This window comes from Cucumis melo, chromosome 12, assembly GCF_025177605.1.
Source record: "Cucumis melo cultivar AY chromosome 12, USDA_Cmelo_AY_1.0, whole genome shotgun sequence".
NCBI lineage: Eukaryota > Viridiplantae > Streptophyta > Magnoliopsida > Cucurbitales > Cucurbitaceae > Cucumis > Cucumis melo.
The window spans coordinates 28,419,394-28,440,312 of NC_066868.1; the positions used below are offsets into that span (position 1 = coordinate 28,419,394).

Below are 20,919 nucleotides of genomic sequence, written 5' to 3' on the forward strand. Positions count from 1 at the left end.
GGTGTCTAACTCAGAAGGGAAAAAAGAAAAGTCGACCTCTTCATCTTTCAAGGGGTCCCCAACTTTCAGTTGATCAATGGGGTTTTTAAAGTCTTTAGCCACAAGAGTTCCTCTGGTGAAGCTAGGGGGATCCAAAATATCAATATCTCCAAATTCAAGAAGATATTACCTTTATTAAAATATGTAATTTCAATAGTTGAAGGCATAGAAGATATTACCTCTATTAAAATATGTAATTTATTAGAGGCTGGGGCTTTCAGTTGGGGGCCTTCCCTTTTTGGCTTCTGTAATAGTTGGTTATCCGACAAACAGTGTTGCAGACTCATTGAGAACTCATTGGATTCTGAAAGTCACCAAGGATGGCCAGGCTTTGTTATATCGTCCAAACTTTGATCCTTAAAAATTCAGCTGAAAAATTAGAACAGTGACAGTGAGAAAGCCACAAAGTATAATGAAGAAAGCTTGCTGAAAGCTTTAGCAAATGAAGAAGCTAAGGATGAGCAGCTGGCTTTGGCATCAGAAAGTAGTAACCTAAAATGGATGCTGAAAGCTGACCTTCTAGAGCTATATAGAAGCGAGGAAAGAGACTTTATTCAGAAAAATAAATTAAATTGGTTGAAATTAGGGGATGAGAACACCAAGTTTTTCCATCGGTTTCTAGCTGCCAAAAAGGAAAAAAATCTGATTTCCGAATTAGTCAACGACCAAGTGGTTCGAACTTCCTCATATGTGGAGATTGAAGGGTTAATTCTTGATTTCTACAGATTATTATACACAAAAGCTCCACAAGCTGGCCACTTTTCTTCACTGCTAAACTGTGCAGTAGTTTCCAATGATCAGAATAAAAGCTTGACCTCAGAATTTTCAGTAGAAGAAATAAAATCAGCACTGAAATTGTTGGGAAGAAGTAAAGCGCCGGGGCCGGATGGATTTACGGCAGAATTCTTAATCAAGTTTTGGGATGAATTGAAGAGCTATTTCCATTCCCGTTTTAAAAAGTTCTACGCTAATGGGAAGCTCAATGCTCGGTTATGCAGAGGAAGCTTGTGGATAGCTGCCTTTCTCCATCTGTGTGTCCACTATGTAAAAATAAAGGCGAGGAGTTACAACATTTCTTCTTTGATTGCTCTTATGCTGCAAACTGTTGGAAGAAAATCTTTTCAATTTTTCTAACTGCTTGAGTTTTTGGAAATAACTTTAGTCATTATGTACAACAGCTACTATAAGGGCATAATCTGAAAAAGAAACGACGATTATTCTGGAAAACATGGTTAAAGCCTTGTTTACAAATTTGTGGTTTTAAGGGAATCAAAGGACATTTCATGACAAGGAGATGAGGTGGTTAGACTGTTTTTATTTGGCAGCTCGTAACGCTTCAGCTTGGTGCTCCCCAAACAAAGAATTCAAAGCTTTTAGCATTCGGGAGATTAGCTTAGATTGGAGGGCTTTGATCTTTTCAGATTGATAATTTTTCTTGTAGTTGTATTTTGGTTGTTTCTCTGTATTGTATGGGGTGGGGGCAGATTTGGCCTGTATTTTGATTGTTCGTTTTGATGCTAGTTATTAGGAGGAGATGATGAAGGCGCTAAGAGGGTGTCAACCTAGTTGAGATGTCCGGGTGTGCCTACTGATCCCCACTATCTCTTTGTGTGATCTTTGTATAATTCTCTTGTACTTTGAGTGCTTGTCTTGATTTTATTAAAAAAATTTGTGACTTGTCTCCTTTTTTTTAAAAGAAGTATTATAAATTTTTCGGACTTGCATTTATTGAATATTTATGTGAGCAACACCAGGTTTTGAAGAAAGCTGATATGATTCGGAAGAACGCCGTCGAAAGTATTTTGGCAGAACGTAATATTTTAATTTCTGTGCGCAACCCTTTTGTGGTGAGCTTGTCTATTTGGTCATGTAAGTTGTGCCTTATTTTCCTTTTGGTTTTATTTTAACTGTAAAGTTAATTGTATCAGGTTCGCTTCTTTTACTCTTTTACTTGTCGTGACAATTTGTATCTTGTGATGGAGTATTTGAATGGAGGAGACCTTTACTCTCTGTTGAGAAATTTGGGCTGCTTAGATGAAGAAGTTGCTCGTGTATATATCGCAGAAGTTGTATGTATATGTTTTTTGTCATCTTTCATTAGTCTGCGAAGTTAAAACAGTTATTACTATTGCAAGCTCAATATTTGCTTGTTTCTTTAACTTTTCAGGTTCTTGCATTGGAGTATTTGCATTCACTTGGGGTTGTTCATCGGGACTTAAAGCCTGATAATTTATTAATAGCACATGATGGCCATATTAAGGTAAATTAAGAACGATGAATATGTTTGATCTAATAAGTTACTTAGATATTTATGATAGAGAATTTTTCACAGATAAAAAAATCCCCAAAATTAAGAAAAGCATCCAAAATTAAGTATGAAGTTTTGTCTCTATTATTATATTAATATTAATAAAGGCAGTCTAATATTAATAAAGAGGCTGTCTCCTTTTCAAAAAAAAAAAAAAAACAAAGAAGGTAAATTTTCTCTCCCATTTCCTCCCTTCTCTCTCCGCTTTCCTATTTCCTCTCTATTTCTGGCTGCCAGCATTTCCTTCTGATCTCCTCCCCTCTGACGATTTTCAAGCCTCAATATGGAAGTAATTAGTTGCAAAGTCATTCAGTTGCACTATTGCATTTGGAAAGAGGAAGGTCAATTTCACATTGAAGATGTGGAAGCTTGCAGAATCATATCAATATCTTAAAATCATCTCGAATGGATTTTGAAAGCAATCTTGGATTTACCAAGAGGGCCAGAGGATAGTTATTTTCAAAAGCTTGGCGATGTTCACATAGGAAGATTGGAGGTCCCCAAGTTCAAAGCAAAGATAGGTTGGGTTCCAAGCTGCGATTATTGGCCTTATTCCGGGGGTCACTCAAATTTAAGAGAATGTTTAGGGGAAAACCAATAGGGCTGGAGGTCTTCCCGTAACATGCTGGAAAAATTCGTTTCAAAGGAGGAGTATGCCAAGTGGTACTCGTGTAACCATGCCAAAAACTCATCTCCATAATTGGAAAGCCACCCGAGCTATGCAGAGAAGGTCAAATCTAAAGGGTTCAACAACGCTTTTGTCACAAAAAAAAAGGAAGAAAGGAAGTTGGGCTATGGAATAAAAAATGCAAGGCTGGCCATCCCCCTTCTTCTCCAGCACCAGAGGTCAACAATAAGAAACAATGGGTGACTAAGAATTTGGATGTTGCTCGAACTAAGTTCGTTCAGCTCTAGATAGTTACCAAATTTTTTGCTTCTAACAACTGGAAAGAAATTCAGAAAGTACTAGAATCACTTTCAAGCTCAGATTGTTCCTCTATTTGATGAGAATGCCCTCATAAGTCTTGATCAAGGTTCGATCAAGGACTTCATTAGTGGGGATGGAATTTGGCAATCCACGGGTTCCTTTCATCACAAATTTGAGAAATGGGACAAGCTCAAGCACAACCAGCCGCTTGTCATGAAAGGATTTGGAGGATGGTTAATAATAAAAAACCTTCCTTTGGACTATTGCTATTTTGCTGACAACACTTTGCTCTTTCCCACCGCTGACCCTGCTGCCCTTACATGCTTGTTTGAGGTTATTCATGTCTTTGAACAAGCTTCTGGTTTATCTATTAATCTCTAAAAGTGAACTCCTTTGGCATTTATATCTCTGATGATCTGGAATGGATGATGACTGTTTTTGGGTGTAAGAAGGGACAATAGCTAGCTTCTTATCATGGCCTTCCCCTTGGTGACAACTCTAAATTGATGATTTTCTGGCAGCCAATTATTGAGAAGTTCCAACAAGAACTCCGTGAAATATGCCTACATCTCTAAGGGTGGTTGCCATACACTTATTCAAGCCATTCTCTTTGCCATACACTTATTCAAGCCACCCTTTCAAGCTTGCCTACTTCTTACCATTCTCTTTTTCATGCCTCTAATGATGTGATTAATTGTTTGGAGAAACCGATTCGTGATTTTTTTTGGGATGGTTCATGTGATGAAAATGGTATGCATAATGTAGCGCCTTAAGCTTCTTGGTTGTCTTGGCATTGGCAATTTTTGTAATCAAAATTCTGCTCTTTTGGCAAAGTGGATCTGGAGGTATTTACATGAGCAGGATTCTTCGTGGCGTCGACTCATTGTGGCAAGTACTATTATCCCTCTTGTGTTTGGCCGACTATTGTTAGAAGGTCATCAAAGTCCCCGTGGAGCTCCATCTTCCATATTTCTTACCTCGTATTTTCTAGGACTCAACATTGCCTTGATGTACGGGTGACACTCTCTTTTTGGAAAGCTTGATGGTATTCTCTGTGATTTTTCCTCGTTTGTTTTGTCTGTCTCGTACTTCTGATATTTCTATTGCTGAAGCATGGCTTGTTGATTCTGAGACTTGAGACTTGCACTTTAGACGTAATTTTACTGATTATGAAATTTAGGAATGAGTATCTTTGTTTACTATTTTGTCTTCTTGCAAATTCCGTATGGTGTCTGATTCTTGGAGATGGACTATTGACTCCTCATCTATGTTTACTGTGAAATCTATAATTGATGATGTGACAGGTGCTCTCGAGCCTTCTGAAAGGGATTTTTATTTGATCATTTGGATGAATCACTTCCCGAAGAAAATTAAAGAAATTTTTTCTTCCGGAGCTTAGTCATAAAGCTATAGACACTGCCTATCATCTCCTGTGTCATATGCCTTGTATGTCTCTTTCTCCTTCTTGGTGTATCATGTGTTGTGCTAATGCTGGATCCCCTGCCCATCTTTTTATTCATGGTACAAGAGGTTTATACAATGAGCAAAAGAAAATTTAGGATAGCAGACGCACTTGGACATCTCAACTAGGTTGACACCCATTAGCATCTTCATCATATCCAAACAAAACTAAGAAAAGACCTGTCAAAGAAGGAAACCTTTACAACATATAAATCTTTCTATCTAAAGAAATGAAGAAAGAGTGAAAGCCTAGTGGAAGGATCATATTCTGTTTTGATACCATAGGCTTAATCAAAGCTTAGGAGATGAAGGCAGAACCTACTATTCAACTATAAGGAGAGGAAACCTAGAAAACCTACTAAAGGGAGGTTCAAAGAATATTGAGACCCTACTATTTCTCATAAAGGGAATATCCAAGTATGGCCAAAGGAAGAGTTCGGGGCATTTTATTCATCTTCTTTCGGCCGGACGGGTAGTCAGTTCCAGTTAGGGTGGTGGAAGCGGGTAAACAAGGATTTTCCCTCCAACACCAAGTGGTAAGGGCCTTTCTTATTGGTCCTAGTCCACTGGCTTAGTTGTTTTTCGCGGTATTGTTTTTTCTTTGTTTTCTTTTTTGTATCTTCTCAACTATCAGTAAAAGATTCCTTTATTCTTAAAAAAATGCATTTAATTACCTTGACTGAAATTTCAGCTTCTCATGAAAATGGAAATAAATATAATTCTTTGTTACTTACAGAACTATTTTGCTTCAAGCAGCTGACAGATTTTGGGCTTTCCAAGGTTGGTCTAATCAACAGTACTGATGACTTGTCTGGACCTGCTGTTAGTGGGACCACTCTTCTTGGCTATGATGAGCCTACCATGTCTGCCTCTGAGCATCAACAAGAAAGACGGAAGAAACGTTCTGCTGTTGGCACACCAGACTATTTGGCACCAGAGATACTATTGGGAACTGGACATGGTTAGCATATACAACTTTCCCACCCCCCCCCCCCCCCCCCCCCCCCCCCCCCAACCCTCTATACATTTTCAAATTTCATCGTAAGAGTAGCTTACCTAAAGCTTTTTTTTAGAAAGGAAAATGCCACTTCGTTATGATAATGAAATGAGACAGGTGCATAATGATAAAATGAAAAGACAAAATAGCTAAAACGAATGCATTAGTTTGTGCATCCGAACATCTCATCATGTTCAATAAATAAGATAAGCTACCCAAGACCAAGTACAAACATCAACAAAATATTAAACATAAAACAACTAAGCATTACTATTAAGCATTACTACAAGATCAAATTGAAGATAGTAAAGAAAACCATCATTGGCCCCTCTCAAAATGCCTCCATAGAAGGAAGACATATTCTGGATCTGATCTTGATTGTCAACGAAGTTGTAGAAGATTACTGTGCCAAAAAGAAAAAATGAAAGGGTGGGTCCTAATGCTGGATTTAGAAAAGGCCTTAGATCGTGTAGATCGGGAGTTCCTCAAAAGGTGCTTCTTTGTAAAAACTTTGATTGGTGATGGATTTCTTGGATCATGGGTTGTATAAAAGATGCAAGATTTTCTGTGTTTATTAATGGTAGACCTTGCTGAAGAATTTTTGCTTCTAGAGGAATTAGGCAAGGGGATCCCCTTTCTCTCGTCCTACTTCTCCTAGATAGTGAAGTATTGGGAGCACTTTTGAATAACCTCATGGGAATGGGCTATTTGAAGGCTTTATTGTGGGTAAGGAGAGGATTCATCAGCAATGCCTTCAATTTTGCAGAACAGAAAGTTGGGAAAAATCAGCACTATATGGTGTCAGTGTGGGTGAGGAGGATTTGCAGTCTAAGGTAGAAAAGTTAAATTATAAAGTGACTTCTTTTCCGTTTATCTATCTAGGCTTACCGTTGGGGGGTTACCTGAGGCAAGTAGCTTCATGGCAATCGGTGCTTGACAAAATTCACAAGAAACTTGACTAATGGAAGAGGTTTAACCTATCCAGATGAGGGAGAACTGCTCTATGTAATTTTGTGCTTGCTAATCTTCCCTCATATTACATGTCAGTATTCGCAATGCCTGACAAGGTGGTATTCCCTGTTGAGAGAACCATAAGGAACTTCCTTTGGGAAGGACATGCAGGGAGCAAGCTTAATCATTTGGTGAAGTGGGACAAAGTAATCTGTTTTCAGAAAGATGGAGGTCTTGGAGTGGGCAGCTTTAAGAGAAGAAATCTGGCCCTTCTTGCAAAATGGGATTGGCGGTTTTTAAAATAGGGTTTTTTGTGGAGACAAATTGTTAGAAGCATTCACGGGCAAGAGAGTTGGTTGGCACACAAAGGAAAAATTTGGAAATAGTTTGAGAAGTTTTTGGATTTCCATTTCAAGAAGCTGGAGGAAAGTGGAATCCTTGGCCACATTCAAGTTTGGAAATGGGTTCTGCATTGTGTTCTGGACTTATCAGTGGGTTGGTGACATTCCCCTTAGTATCCACTTTCTTAAACTCTTTAGGATTGCTCTTGCCAAATGGTTCAGTTGTAGAACATTGGGACCACTCAATCTCCTCATGCTCTATCATCTTTCGTCGATTGCTCAAAGATGACGAAATTTTGGAATATCCAGACATGCTAGAGTTGTTAAAGGCAGTCTCAGATAATCTAGACGAAAGATTTTGGTTGTTGGAACATTTGGGCAAATTTTCAGTAAAGTTGTTAACCTCTCACCTCTCTCTTTCTTCACCAATAAACAGCAGATTATATAAGGCCTAAAAGCCCAAGGAGAGCTAACGTTCTCAGCTGGATAATGATTTTTGGGCCTTAAACTGTTCCTCGGTTATGCAAAGGAAGCTTTTGAATAGCTGCCTTTCTCTATTCATGTGTCCAGTATGCAAAAATGAAAGGGGAGGAGTTACAACACTTATTTTTCTATTGCTCGTATTCTGCAAGCTGTTGGAGTAAATTCTTCTCAGTTTTCCCAAGACTTTTGAGTTGGCAGCCCGTAACACTTTGGCTTGGTGTTCCTTAAATAAAGAATTTGAACCTTATAGCATTAAGGAGATTAGCTTAAATCGGAGGGTTTTTATTTTTCCAGATTGTTAGTTTTTCTTGTAGTTGTATTTTGGCTGTCTCTTTGTATTTCATTTCTTTCTCTTGGATTTATCCTTGTAGTCTTATTGTATGGGTTAACACTATTCTCTTTAGATTTCTTGCATGGGGGAGGGGCAGATTTGGCTTGTATTTGATGATTGTTCGTTTTAATGCTTGATATTTGGAGATGATGAGGGCGCTGAGGGGGTGTCAATTTAGTTGAGATTCTTAAATCACCAATTCACCCAAAAGGTTAAGCTAATGGGTGAGGGAAAATTTAATATAATATCCAACACTCCTTCTCACTTGTGGGCTTGAAATATCAAGGAAGACCCAACAAGTGAAAATCAATATTAAATGGAGAGGAAACAACAATGTAGGGCCTTGAACATAGGACCTTTCTGGACCACCTGCTTTGACACCATCCTAAATCACCAATTCACCAAAAGTTGAAGTTGATAGGTGAGGGTAAATTTAATATAATATCCAACAGAGATGTTAGGGTGTGCCTGTTGATCTTCGGTCTCTCTATTTGTATGATATTTGTATAATTTTTTTGTATTTTGAGCATTAGTCTCGTTTTTACTAATAAAATTTGAGACTTGTCTCCTTTAAAAAAAAAAAAAAAAAAACTAAACCCAACTAGATGGGAGAGAAAGTGAAGGCCTTCCAATTTAGGTTGATATCTTGGATGGAGAAGTCTTCAAAAGGCTTGGGAAGAGAACACCAGGGGGTTTCATCATGGGACCTCCCAAGATTTGAATGACATTCTCCCCGAGGGATCCTGAAGAGATTGTAATTGCAAACCAGTTTACTTATGATAAAAATATCTAATCTGGATTTTATTCTTTGTTCTGTTTGTAGGCGCCACAGCTGACTGGTGGTCTGTTGGGATCATTTTATTTGAACTTATTGTTGGTATTCCACCCTTCAATGCAGAGCATCCCCAGGTTTACTTCTTGTTGTAAAATAGGTCTTCGTACTATCTTTTCTTTTTTCAGTTGTCAACAAGATGTGGGTGGGTTATTCTATTGATTGCTCTTTTTTGGGGCTGGAAAGAGATCTTATTATATATTTTGATTGTATAAATCTCTTCCATATTATCTCTCTCATTTTTTCCTCTTTTCTTTATGTTCACTTCACTCCTCGGCTTATTTTTTTAATTTTATTTTGGAATTGATTATATATGTATATTTGAAACAAGACTTTTTCATTGAAACAAGTTGAGTCTAATGCTCAAATTACAAAATATGAGATACTGTAAGGCCTCCCATTGTGCATATGTATAGAAGAAGTGGGAAGAAAGGGTAGGAGAGCATTAACGTCACTTTGAAGGGAGTCCCTTAAAAAGGGGGGATCACGAAGATTGTTGCTGGCTTGCAAGGACCTTGAATGATGATGGGTTTAAGAGAGGTTTTGGAAGGCAATGATGATGCTGGGTTGCGAGGACCTTGAATGATGATGGGTTTAAGAGAGGTTGTGGAAGGCAATGATATTTTGGTAGTGAGTAGAGGCCCTAAGGAGAGGATTTCCAACCCTTTAGAAAATGCTTGTTTGCTAGTCTTTTCTATCTTTTTGTGCTATTCATCTTGATATACATAATTTTTAAAAGGAAACAAGTCTCTTTATTAATATAATGAGACAAATGCTCAAAGTACAAAAGAATTACAAAAAGAGGAGAAATGATAGAATCTAGGGATCAGGGAATACCCCTTAGTGCCCTCATCATATCCAAGAACAAACTAACAAAAATGATAAAAATATGATAAAGCAAGACAAAGGGCAGAAATTATGCGTAAAGTAGATCTTAATGCTGCAGCTTGGTGTTCCTAAAAAAGGAGTTCGTTAATTATTCCATTCAAGATACTTACCTCAACTGGAATGCTTTTCTCAATCAAGCCTAACCGTTGCTACATCAGATTCACTACATTGCAGATTTCACAATCTGAAGCCTTGAAGTTTTGAAGAATTGACGTTTAAATTTTTAACTTTGAGATTGTATTATTGGGTCCTTTTCTGTTTTTTCTGGTCATGTTTTTCTGGACCCTTGTAATAGGCTGGACGTTATTATTATTGTTCCTCTGTTGGTTTTTTTGCCTTTATGTTTTTTCGGGATATGATGTTTGGCGCTAAGGGGGTGTCAACCTAGTTCAGATGTCCTGGTGCGCCTCCTAATCTCCCTAGGACTCCCTCGATTACAACTTCTTTATTGCTCTCTTTTTATAACTCTCTTGTACTTTGAGTTTTTATTAATAAAGAAGTTTTGTCTCCATTAAAAAAAAAGGCTCAAAGTACAAGAGTATTATACTTGAGCTGGAGGAAAAATACAGCCTACTACTAAAACAATGGTTATACCTGAGTAACAAAAATATGAAACAATCTAAAAGCGATCACAATAGAAAAACGAGCTATTCAAAGCAACGGAAATTCGAAACATCATTAAAGAGCTACATACAATGTAAAACTTAAATGCTCTCTCGAACAACGCCCGCTTTAATCTGAAAATTTGCACACCAAATGCTTCAAGATCAAAACTATCTTGCGAATACAATTCTTTGCCCAAAATCCTTTACTCTGCACTGGTAAGCATGAAATTGAAGAAAACATGCAGAAATCAACTTTTAAGCGATCGACAGCATCAGTGAGACTTTGCTCCCTCGTCCCCATGAAGATAATTCTTGGAAAGACAATAACTGCTCTGAAATATGGGAAGGATTGCAATTAGAAATTGAAGTATCAAACTAGGATAAGTCCACAGTCATTGACTATTGACTTTAATTAAGCTGGTTTTTTGCAAGATTGGGGATGATTGTGAGTAACAGTGGACAACTTTTCAACTTTAGGTTGTTCCTTGTACCATATTTTCATATATCAATGAAATTTGTTGTTTCCATTTAAGAAAACAAAAAAACTAAGTAAGCATGAGGTACGCTTTGATGATATGGCTTATTAGCTGTACAGACCAACCTTCTCCCTTTATTATAGATACAGATGCTAGGCAGGTTTGAGGTTTCCTCCAGTTACTATATAGTTTCGCGTAGTGGGTAATAAAATATGAATTTTTCTTCTGTAATTCCTACAATGCTCCACTTTAAGAGAAAACGTAAAACTGTTTTTCTCCTCCATGATAATTTTCTGCTGTTGTCCTTCCCTTTTTTCATGATGTCGCTTGTGTTTTACAAGTATTTATGTGGTATGTTATCTGCAACTTGAAAATATTTTTTTAATACTTGTATAGTCTAATTTTACTCATCTTTATTTCTTTTGTACAGACTATATTTGATAACATTCTCAATCGTAAGATCCCTTGGCCTCAAATACCTGAAGAGATGAGCCACGATGCTCAAGATTTAATTGATCGGTAAGAGAAACATACACACTTGCGCTCGCACACGTGCACATAGTTGATATTTTTGTGGACAATAAACGAAAGTTTTCATTGATGCATTATTTTCAGTTATATTCTTTTGGTTTTACTTCTGATTTGATTACTTGGTTGTTGAAAATCTGTCACTACTGAAGCTTGCACATCATTGTTAGTACTATTTTTAGTTGAGGATTTATCTTAGGGAGGAAGGGGAATGAGATAAGAGAAAAGAAAGGGGTGTACTTGGTCCAATAAATATATATGTATTATGCACGCTCAGTCAACTCAGTGAAAGAATAAAAATTATCAAAGTTGTATGCAGAAGTAATCATAACTAAACAGGGAAAAAGATAGGAAGAAGTAGCAGAAATGAACAATGTCCCAGCAACCATCAATGTCTCTAGAACTCTCCATAAAGATTCAATATTCCTTTCACACAATATTTTTCAAGGATGGAAGACGGTGTGTTTTTTGGGAAATTTTCTGCCTCCTTCCAAACCTATATTGGCACTAGTGTTGCTCAATGAAATCTCTATTCTTCTCTCGGGAGGGATGGGTAAAATGTGAAATCTCTGGTGGAATCCGAAATGGTGCAATCAAAGAAGAAAGAGAAAATTCTATTGGGCGCTTCGGTTTTCTTAAATGGGGAAGACCTATCAACGCCTTGCAATCCAAAAGAAGAGTTGGATTCTTCAGTGCAGCCGCCGACATTACTAAGGAAGTCAATCAGTCATCGGGGAAGTCATGCATTAAGTCCTTTCTTCCAAAAGGTGTAATTAATGCTCACACAGCTTTAAATCTCACTAATAAACAAAGTTTAAATAACAGTTCCTCCATTTTTTTGAGGGAATAATGACATGGAAGATGAAGAAATGCCTTTAAAGAAGAAAGAGAGATTTTTGGCTTCTCCGTCTTAGCTCATCCAATTAGTTAACTGCCAGAATTCTGCCACTACAAGTTCCACTGTTAGAAGATCTCCCTTCTGCTTCTTTAGCGTTAGTTGTCCCTTCTGCTAAAGGCCGAGTCAGTGCCCATCGCAACTCCTAAAAAAGCTTCAAGCCTCTCCTCTTCATGTGTCTTTATCTTCGTCATCTCATGTCGTTCTTGGCTACATCCGGTTTAAAAGTTGCATCCAAAAATCATACAAATCTAAGATAGCCTTGCTTCCCTTCAAGACGTTCCTCAAGCATTTTTCTAGAAGGAGGAGGCTGAATGAGATCGCCGAAGACAAAGATGTTGTCGAAACAAAATCTTTAAAATTCTGAAGTTTTTAAGCTTAAAAATACCCTAGGCCTTGGATATGATGATGGTGCTAAGGGGGTGTCAACCTAGTTCAGATATCTAGATGCACCTTTTGATCCTTGGTTCCTTTGCTCATTGTACAATCCTCTTGTACTTTGAGTTTTTGTCTTCTTATAAATATATTTTTTGAAAAGGAGACAACCTCTTTATTAATATTAATATAATAATAATGAGACAAAAGCTTATGGTACAAGAGAATTATACAATGAACTTGTAACCATGGATTAGGAGGTGCACTTGGGCATCTCTACTAGGTTGACAACCCCATAGCACCCTCGTCATATCCAATCAAGCTAAAACCCAACACAAAGGAGTAATGTCCAAAAGCAAAACAAAAGTACTAAGAAAGACATATACAAAGAATAAGAGACTATAACAAACTAAACATCCTTCTAAAGAAAAGGCAATTGAATAGGCTTAAAACTTGCACTGAGGCAAACTCGAGATCCTTGGAGAAGGAAAATGTTAAGATTCTTAACAACAAAGACACCAAACAACTAATAATGGCTTGAAACAGAGGCGGTACTCTACTGGATTATATATATATAAAGCCAAATAACATGTAAAAGAGTCACAACAACCCATAAATACAAGAACAAGATAATAGAAAACTTACCAGCTCCTTACAATGAGCTGGGAATATCCAGAGACTACAGCAGTCTTTACACCAAAATAACACAAAATATATCCTACCCTAAAAAGACCTAAAAGATACTATTTATAGTCTCCCTCAATTTCCACTACTGCGGGCCCCACAACAGTCCTCTTTTTCTTTAGCCTTTTTCTTTTCCATAACTAACCATCAAGTTACCTTTTTACCCCTCCTTTTATATGTGTTAATTATAGAGGCCTTACAATACCCCTTGACTCTAAATTCACCTTGTCCTCAAGGTGAAATGTAGGGAATTGTTGATTGATTTGAAACACTGATTCCCAAGTTGCTTTAGCCTCGGGTAGCCCCTTCCATTTGACTAACCACTCATTTGCTCCTAGCTCCTTGTTCCATCTGATCCCAAGCACTGTTTCTGGCCATAGTTGGGGTTCAAACTCTTCAGTCAACATGGGATGTTGATGCTGTACTCCCTGCTGCTTCTCCAGTTTCAACTTCAACTGTGAGATGTGGAAAACACCATGTATGGCTGCCTCCGGCGGTAGTTCCAGGCGATAAGCCACTTCCCCAGTTTCTTCTTTGATTCTATATGGTCCATAGTATCTAGGTGTCAGTTTCTCACACCTCTTCCTAACCAAAGAACGCTGCCTATACGGTCTCAACTTTAAGTACACTTCCTCCTCAACTTTGAATTTAAGCTCTCTTCTTTTTTGATCAGCCATTTTCTTCATTCTGTTTTGTGCATTACCTAGATTTTCCTTTAAGGCATTCAGAGCCAGATCTCTCTCGTTCAGCCTGGCTTTTACCTCATTATTAGGAATTTTCTGGTGCCCATAGGAAATTAAAGGAGGGGGTGGTCTCCCATAAACCAGTTGGAAGGGGGTTGCCTTTGCTGAAGCATGGAAAGTGGTATTATACCACAGTTCGGTCCAGGGTATGAATTTATCCCAACTAATCGGATGCTCATTGCAAAAGCACCTTAGATATGTTTCCAAGCATCTATTTACTCTCTCGGATTGCCCATCAGTTTGGGGATGGAAGGCCGTACTTCTCTTCAATATGGTTCTCATCTTAGCAAATAGTTCCTTCCGAAATTTTCTTAGAAAAATCTTGTCACGATCTGACACAATTGACTTAGGGATTCCATGCTTCCCAATCACCCTATCAATGAACACCTTAGCAACCTGTTTAGCTGAAAATGGGTGTTTAAGAGTTATGAAATAGGCATATTTACTCAACCTATCCACCACTACCATAATGACATTTACCCCACCAGCCAAGGGTAGTCCCTCGATGAAATCCATGGTCCAATCTTCTAGTATTTTCTTCGGAATTGGCAAAGGTTGCAGTACCCCAGTAGGCTTTGTGGCTTCAAACTTATTCCTTTGACAAATATCACTCTGCTCAACATACTTTTTGATGTCGTTTTTCATGCCTATCCAATGTAATTCCCCAATCATTCGTTTGTAAGTCCTTAGGAAACCATAATGGCCCCCTAAAATGGAATCATGGAAGGTATGTAGCAGGTTTGAAATTAGAGAGGATGTTTTTGAGATCACTACCCTTCCTTTATACAATAATCTTTCATTCTCCCATTTATATTTCCCTCCCTCATCCTGATTCTCCTTCAAGCTTTTTATAATTTCCTGCAACTCCCCATCCTTTTCTACTTCTTTTTCTACTACTTCCATATCAATTATTCCATGTGTAGACATGGAGTTCAACTCGACTGTCTGTTCCAATCTGGATAAAGCATCGACTGCTTTGTTTTCCAATCCGGGCTGGTATAGGATTTCAAAATCATACCCTAGCAGCTTAGTTAACCACCTTTGAAACTGAGACTGCACTTCCCTTTGTTCTAATAGGAATTGCAAAGCTCGTTGATCAGAGATGATGGTGAATTTCCGCCCCAATAAGTAGTGTCTCCACTTCTGCACCCAAGTACCACCTTCATCAATTCTCTTTCATATATAGATTTTGTCTATGTTCTCATGGATAATTCCTGGCTAAAGAAAGCTATTGGATGCCCATTTTGTGACAGCACTGCTCCCACACCAATACCTGAAGCATCCGTTTCCAACACAAAGGGCAAAGACCAATCTGGGAGGGCTAGTACGGGTATGGTAGTCATGGAAGCTTTTAGCAATTCAAAGGCTATGGTGGCTTCTTTATTCCAGTGGAATGCATTCTTCTGTAGGAGTTTGGTTAATGGGGCTGCAATTTCACCATAGCCCTTCACAAACCTTCTATAATACCCCGTCAAGCCTAGGAAACCCCTCAATCTTGTCCCATTCTTGGGTTGTGGCCAATTTATCATGCTCTTGATCTTTTCCTCATCCGCTTCTACCCCTTTGCTGGAAATCTGATGCCCCAAATACTGGATCTTCGAGTGTGCAATCACACACTTCTTCTTATTAGCAAACAGTCGGTTATCTCTTAAAACAAAAAACACCATTCCTAAATGTTTTTCATGCTCCGTTATATCAGCGCTGTAAATCAGTATATCATAAAAGAAAACCAATACACATCTTCTTAGAAATGGTTTAAATACCTGGTTCATGAGAGATTGGAAGGTAGCCGGTGCGTTGGTGAGGCCAAAAGGCATGACAAGGAACTCATAATGTCCTTCATGCGTCCTAAATGCTGTCTTCTCAATATCTTCCTCCTTCATTCTAATCTGGTGATATCCAACTTCGAGAATAGCTTGGCTCCAAGTAATTCATCCAGCAGCTCTTCTATTACAGGGATGGGAAACCTATCAGACACTGTTACTTGATTCAGCTTCCTATAATCCACACAAAATCGCCATCCTCCATCTTTTTTCTTTACTAACAAAGCCGGGCTGGAGTAAGGACTGCGGCTAGGTCAAATCACCCCAACTTGGAGCATCTCTGTCACTAACTTTTCTATTTCTTCTTTCTGAGCATGACCATATTTATCACGTTGATGGGCTTTTGTTCGGGCAATGTAAGGATGTGGTGGTCAATGCTCCTCTTGGGTGATAGTTCTCGAGGTATCTCAAATATATCATTATATTTTTCCAGCAAAGCCTTGATTATAGGAAGATCTTCCTCATCACCTTTGACTTGTGCTTCTTCCTCATAATCATCTTTGGTCTCAACCTCACTAAATTGCATCTCAACTAAAAAGCCTTTGTCTTCTTCTTCCCATGTTCTTTTCCAAGGTTTTTAGGGAACATTCAGCCTTGATAAGCATCGAATCCCCCTTGAGAACCACTTGTCTTTCTCCCACCCAAAACGTCATAGTTAAGGATGGCCAATGGACTTTCATAGTACCAGTGGAATTCAGCCACTGCATTTCCAAAACTAAGTCCACACTACCCAGTTCCACCACAAAAAAATCTGCCACAATATACAGTTCATTCAACTTGAGTTTTACCCGTTAGCATATCCCTTGACCTTTGCATCGGGTTCCATCCCCAATTGTATCTCCAAAGTGAGTGACTTCCATCGGCAGCCTCCTATCCTCCACAATCTTCTTATGTATGAAGTTATGAGTGGCTCCACTATCAATTAAAAACACCACCTCCTTATTCATCAGTACCCCTTTTAATTTCATAGTGCCCTTTGATGAGATGCTCGTGATGGTCTTAAGCTCCACTTCAGCTCCTTCGGTCAGCACCAAATGTTTCAATTCAACTAACTCTTCCCCCATTCTCTTCGGGTGGATATTCTTCCTCTTTGCTTTCCTCTTCATTCAAAATAAAAAGCATCTATTCTCTCTTCTCCTTAACCTTGCATCTATGGCCGTGGAGTATTTGTCATTGCACCTGAAGCACAACCCTTTATCTAGTCTAGCACGAAATTCTGCATCTGACAATCTTTTTATGGGGGGTTCATTCTGGTGGTATCTGCCCTTGATGGGTATAGTCACTTGCTTCATTTGGAATTCAGTTTTCTTGTGGCCTTCCTTATCACTACCTCCCTTGCTTTTGCTGTTGGTGCCTTCGCCATTCTTTGGTTTCGGTAAACCCAATTCTTCTCTTGCAAGCCTCAAAGCTAAGTTACGGTCATTTACTAATTGAGCTTCATGCATACATTGTTCCAGGGTCTGTGGGTGTCTGCTAATGACTTCTGCTTGTAGTGCTAGCTCTAAACCCGTCAGAAAACATCTCTTAACACACTTTCAGCCATGTGCAGAAGAGGAGCCGAGTAATTCACGAATTTCTTCACATAATCATTATAAGATCCATCTTGTTGTATTCGGATTAGCCTAGCTCCTAAACTTTTCTGCCCTGAATCTCTAAAGAACTCAAACATTCTGTTCTAAAGGTCTTCCCATGACTCAATCTTCTTTCTATTGTGGCTCCACCTATACCAATCAACCTCATCTTGCCCAAAACTCACTACAGCCACTTTCACCTTTTCTGTTGCTGGCAGATTGTTAATCTCAAAGAATTGTTTTGCCCGGTAAACCCAAGATTTAGGGTTTTCACCCAGAAACATGGGCATTTCCAGCTTCTTGTATTTGCTTCTGTCCAAAGTTCCTTGAGTTCCTTCATCAGTACCATCGAACTCCTCCATTTTTCCCTTCAGTTTCATCACAGAACCATCCGAAGTTCCAGATTCTTCTCTTTTTTTATAACTGTGATTTTCTCTCATTTCCTCTGTCAGTCGATCCATGGATTTCTTCATTTCCAGCATCATCTCCTTAAGACCCACGACTTCCTTCTCCGTTCCTTCCGTTCTTTCTTCCAACACACGTTGAGCCATTGCCCGAGTAATGACCCCCAGTTTCCGAGGCTCTGATTCCAATTTGTTAAGATTCTTAACAACAAAGACACCAAACAATTAATGATGGCTTGAAACAGAGGTGGTACTCTGCTGGATTATATATATATAAAGCCAAATAACATGTAAAACAGTCACAACAGCCCAGAAATACAAGAACAATATAATAGACAACTTACCAGCTCCTCACAATGAGCTGGGAATATCCAGAGGCTACAGCAGCCTTTACACCAAAATAACACAAAATATATCTACCCTAAAAAGACCTAAAAGATACTATTTATAGTCTCCCTCAATTTCCACTACTGCAGGCCCCACAGCAGTCCTCTTTTTCAGTAGCCTTTTTCTTTTCCATAACTAACCAACAAGTTACCTTTTTACCCCTCCTTTTATATGTGTTAATTATAGGAGGCCTTACAGAACACCACGAGGAGGCTGAAATGTGATGACTTCATCGGGGTCTTATGCTAAGAAGTTTGTTCTGAAAAAATCTCTAGAATCTTTCCATAACAATGCAAACCAGTTGAGAAAAAGCAATCAAAACTAGGTGCTAAGAAGAGTCACTAGCGGCAAAGCACAGGTGCAGATGGAAGGGGATAAACAATGTCCAAAAACCATTTTCCAACATAGATTAATGATTAGACGTAGACTTCTGTAATCCTATAGAGTTTTCACAGCCTTTTATTTAGAGGAAGGAAATAACTCAAAAAATTTCCAACAGGAGCCAACGGCCACTATCTTTGATCTATTATAATTCTGTTAAAGAAATAAATTCCAGTCAAATACACCATTTCTCTATGATTATACAGTCCATATTCAAATGTGATCTAGAAATCTTTTTACAAATAGTTCATAAGCATCAAAAGAACAAGAGATCTCTGCAAGGAATTGAAGAATTTGGAACAAAACTTTGTAAAGATCATGACCATTCAAGAGTTGAATGCTTTTTTTAATGCTAGTGTTGGATCTCGAGAAGATCATAGATCGACTTCTGGATATTGTGTCTTTGTAGGAGGAAACTTAGTATCGTGGAAGAGTAAGAAACAAAACATAGTTTCTCGTTCGAGTGCTGAGTCAAAATGTAGGGCTACGACACAATCTATGTGCGCAACAGCGTAGATACATCAACTGTTATTTGAGATGGGCTTCATTTTTATCGTGCCAACTAAATTATTGTAATTGTACCTACCTAGTCTTGGGTTTCTATGTGTCCTATATATATATAACTCTACTCTGAATTATAATGAGATAATTTTCCTCCAAAAATATTAAGTACAGTATATAATATTTATTTGTGCAACTATCAGATTATTGACGGAAGATCCTCACCAGCGACTTGGAGCTATAGGTGCATCAGAGGTAATTAACTTTTTAGTGTGGCTCTTCTAATTGTCATGATACTGGTTTTCTTAGTGCCTTCAGATTTTTCATGGATGCTTACATCATAGAGCCAACTTATATCACTCAGGTGAAACAACATATGTTCTTCAAAGATATTAACTGGGACACGCTTGCCCGACAAAAGGTTAGTAAATCAGTTAAATTTATGTTGTAAGGGGTGCTTTCATTTTATTGATCTGTACGATTTTTGAACTTTTATAGGCTGCATTTGTTCCAACATCTGAAAGTGCCCTTGATACTAGTTATTTTACTAGTCGCTATTCGTGGAATCATTCAGATGATCATGTCTATCCACACAGTGAACTTGAGGATTCCAGTGATGCCGATAGCTTGAGTGGTGATAGTAGTTTGAGCAATCGTCAAGATGAAGTGGTAATTTAGTTGCATGATTTTTAACAGTATTGTTTATTTAAATCTCCTTAAACTAATGCTAATTGTATTCTTTTTATTCTGGTTCCTTAATGCTTGGCATCTCACGAATAGGGAGATGAATGTGGGGGTCTTACAGATTTTGAGCCCGGTGCTTCTGTCAATTACTCATTCAGTAATTTCTCTTTCAAGGTATCTACTAAACAATTAGTAGGCGTGCAGGTTATGATGAATTCCTAGCTTTTCATGTTTATTTGTTCAAATACCTTATAACCTGCTTAGATGGGAGTAGTGGAACATTCTTTACATTCTTCTCGTGCATACTTTTAATATCTTATTATTTGACGTTTCTATTTTAGACTATAATTGGTTTAGCTTTCAAATTTTCTTCTTTTTCTTTTTTTTTTTTAAAAAAAAGAATTTTGAACTCGTGTAAAGGATGGAAATGGGGGAAGTATCCCTTTATGATCCTTGCTGCATGATGGTTCAAGCCCTCAACCCTCTCAGAAAGTTCGCCTCAAGCTTTTTATTTATTTTTATGATTATAGGAGGAAGTATGCTGTGCGGCAAGGCATGAGCCATGTACGCATCTAAATATATATATATATATATATATATATATATATATAAAACTCATATCTAAATTGGCCCTATTTTTTCTCTTTATTTTGTTATTTCTAATTTTTATTCTCCTTTCCGAAACCAGAAAGGTAGTTTTGTTTATTATTTCTTTTATCCTCATCCATGGCAACGATGTTGGGGGAAGTCATTGTGCAAGAGCTGTTTATGTTGATCTTTACTAAAAGCTAGATGCTTAATATTTCTGATACGCACACTTTTGTTTAGGCTATATGTTTGGACACTCCTAGGCTATGACATATCTTTAATTACCGGTTGACTCAAAGACTTAAGCTAGTAGGTGAAGGCAAATTTAATATTATATCATTCAACAATATATAATAGACACTTGAAGTAGTGATGCAAAGCATGAGAGTTTTTATGATAATACCTCAAGGTATTATTTTATTAGTGAATATGGGAGCCTTTTATGGTTTGAAAGCTAAACAAAAATTAGTTATGTGTTATTTTGTGAACTAACTTTGTTATGAGTTAGTTATTTCTGAACTAACTCAAGATACAAGAATAATAAACCTAAACTAAAATCAAGAAACTTAAGAAACAGTTAAAGAAACATCAAGAATCTATGATGTTCTACACCAAGTAGAGTGGTTAAATCTTTTTATTCATCTGGAAATACTGGACCTAAAAAGTGATCAACTTTTACAGTTTCATGAAGTGTGAATATTTTCACTTCAGCCCG

The 20,919-nt window shown here is 37.9% G+C and overlaps 1 protein-coding gene across 3 annotated transcripts in view; it reads left to right on the forward strand.

The window, feature by feature from the left end:
* LOC103486458 (probable serine/threonine protein kinase IREH1) overlaps window positions 1–20,919 on the forward strand; it is a 43,846-nt gene that overhangs the window by 22,124 nt on the left and 803 nt on the right. For 2 of the 3 annotated variants that reach the window (XR_007816137.1, XM_051080467.1), the window contains exons 7-16: window positions 1,794–1,886; window positions 1,968–2,108; window positions 2,207–2,299; window positions 5,493–5,697; window positions 8,663–8,748; window positions 11,071–11,159; window positions 19,136–19,187; window positions 19,297–19,353; window positions 19,431–19,601; window positions 19,713–19,790. Coding sequence is in view for 1 of the 3 variants with exons in the window: in XM_051080467.1 (XP_050936424.1) it covers window positions 1,794–1,886; window positions 1,968–2,108; window positions 2,207–2,299; window positions 5,493–5,697; window positions 8,663–8,748; window positions 11,071–11,159; window positions 19,136–19,187; window positions 19,297–19,353; window positions 19,431–19,601; window positions 19,713–19,790 (1,065 nt within the window). In the remaining 2 variants the exon portion in view is untranslated. Of the gene's footprint in view, window positions 1–1,793; window positions 1,887–1,967; window positions 2,109–2,206; window positions 2,300–5,492; window positions 5,698–8,662; window positions 8,749–11,070; window positions 11,160–19,135; window positions 19,194–19,296; window positions 19,354–19,430; window positions 19,602–19,712; window positions 19,791–20,919 lie in introns of those variants that run through there. The other variant, XR_007816138.1, reaches the window with a different exon arrangement.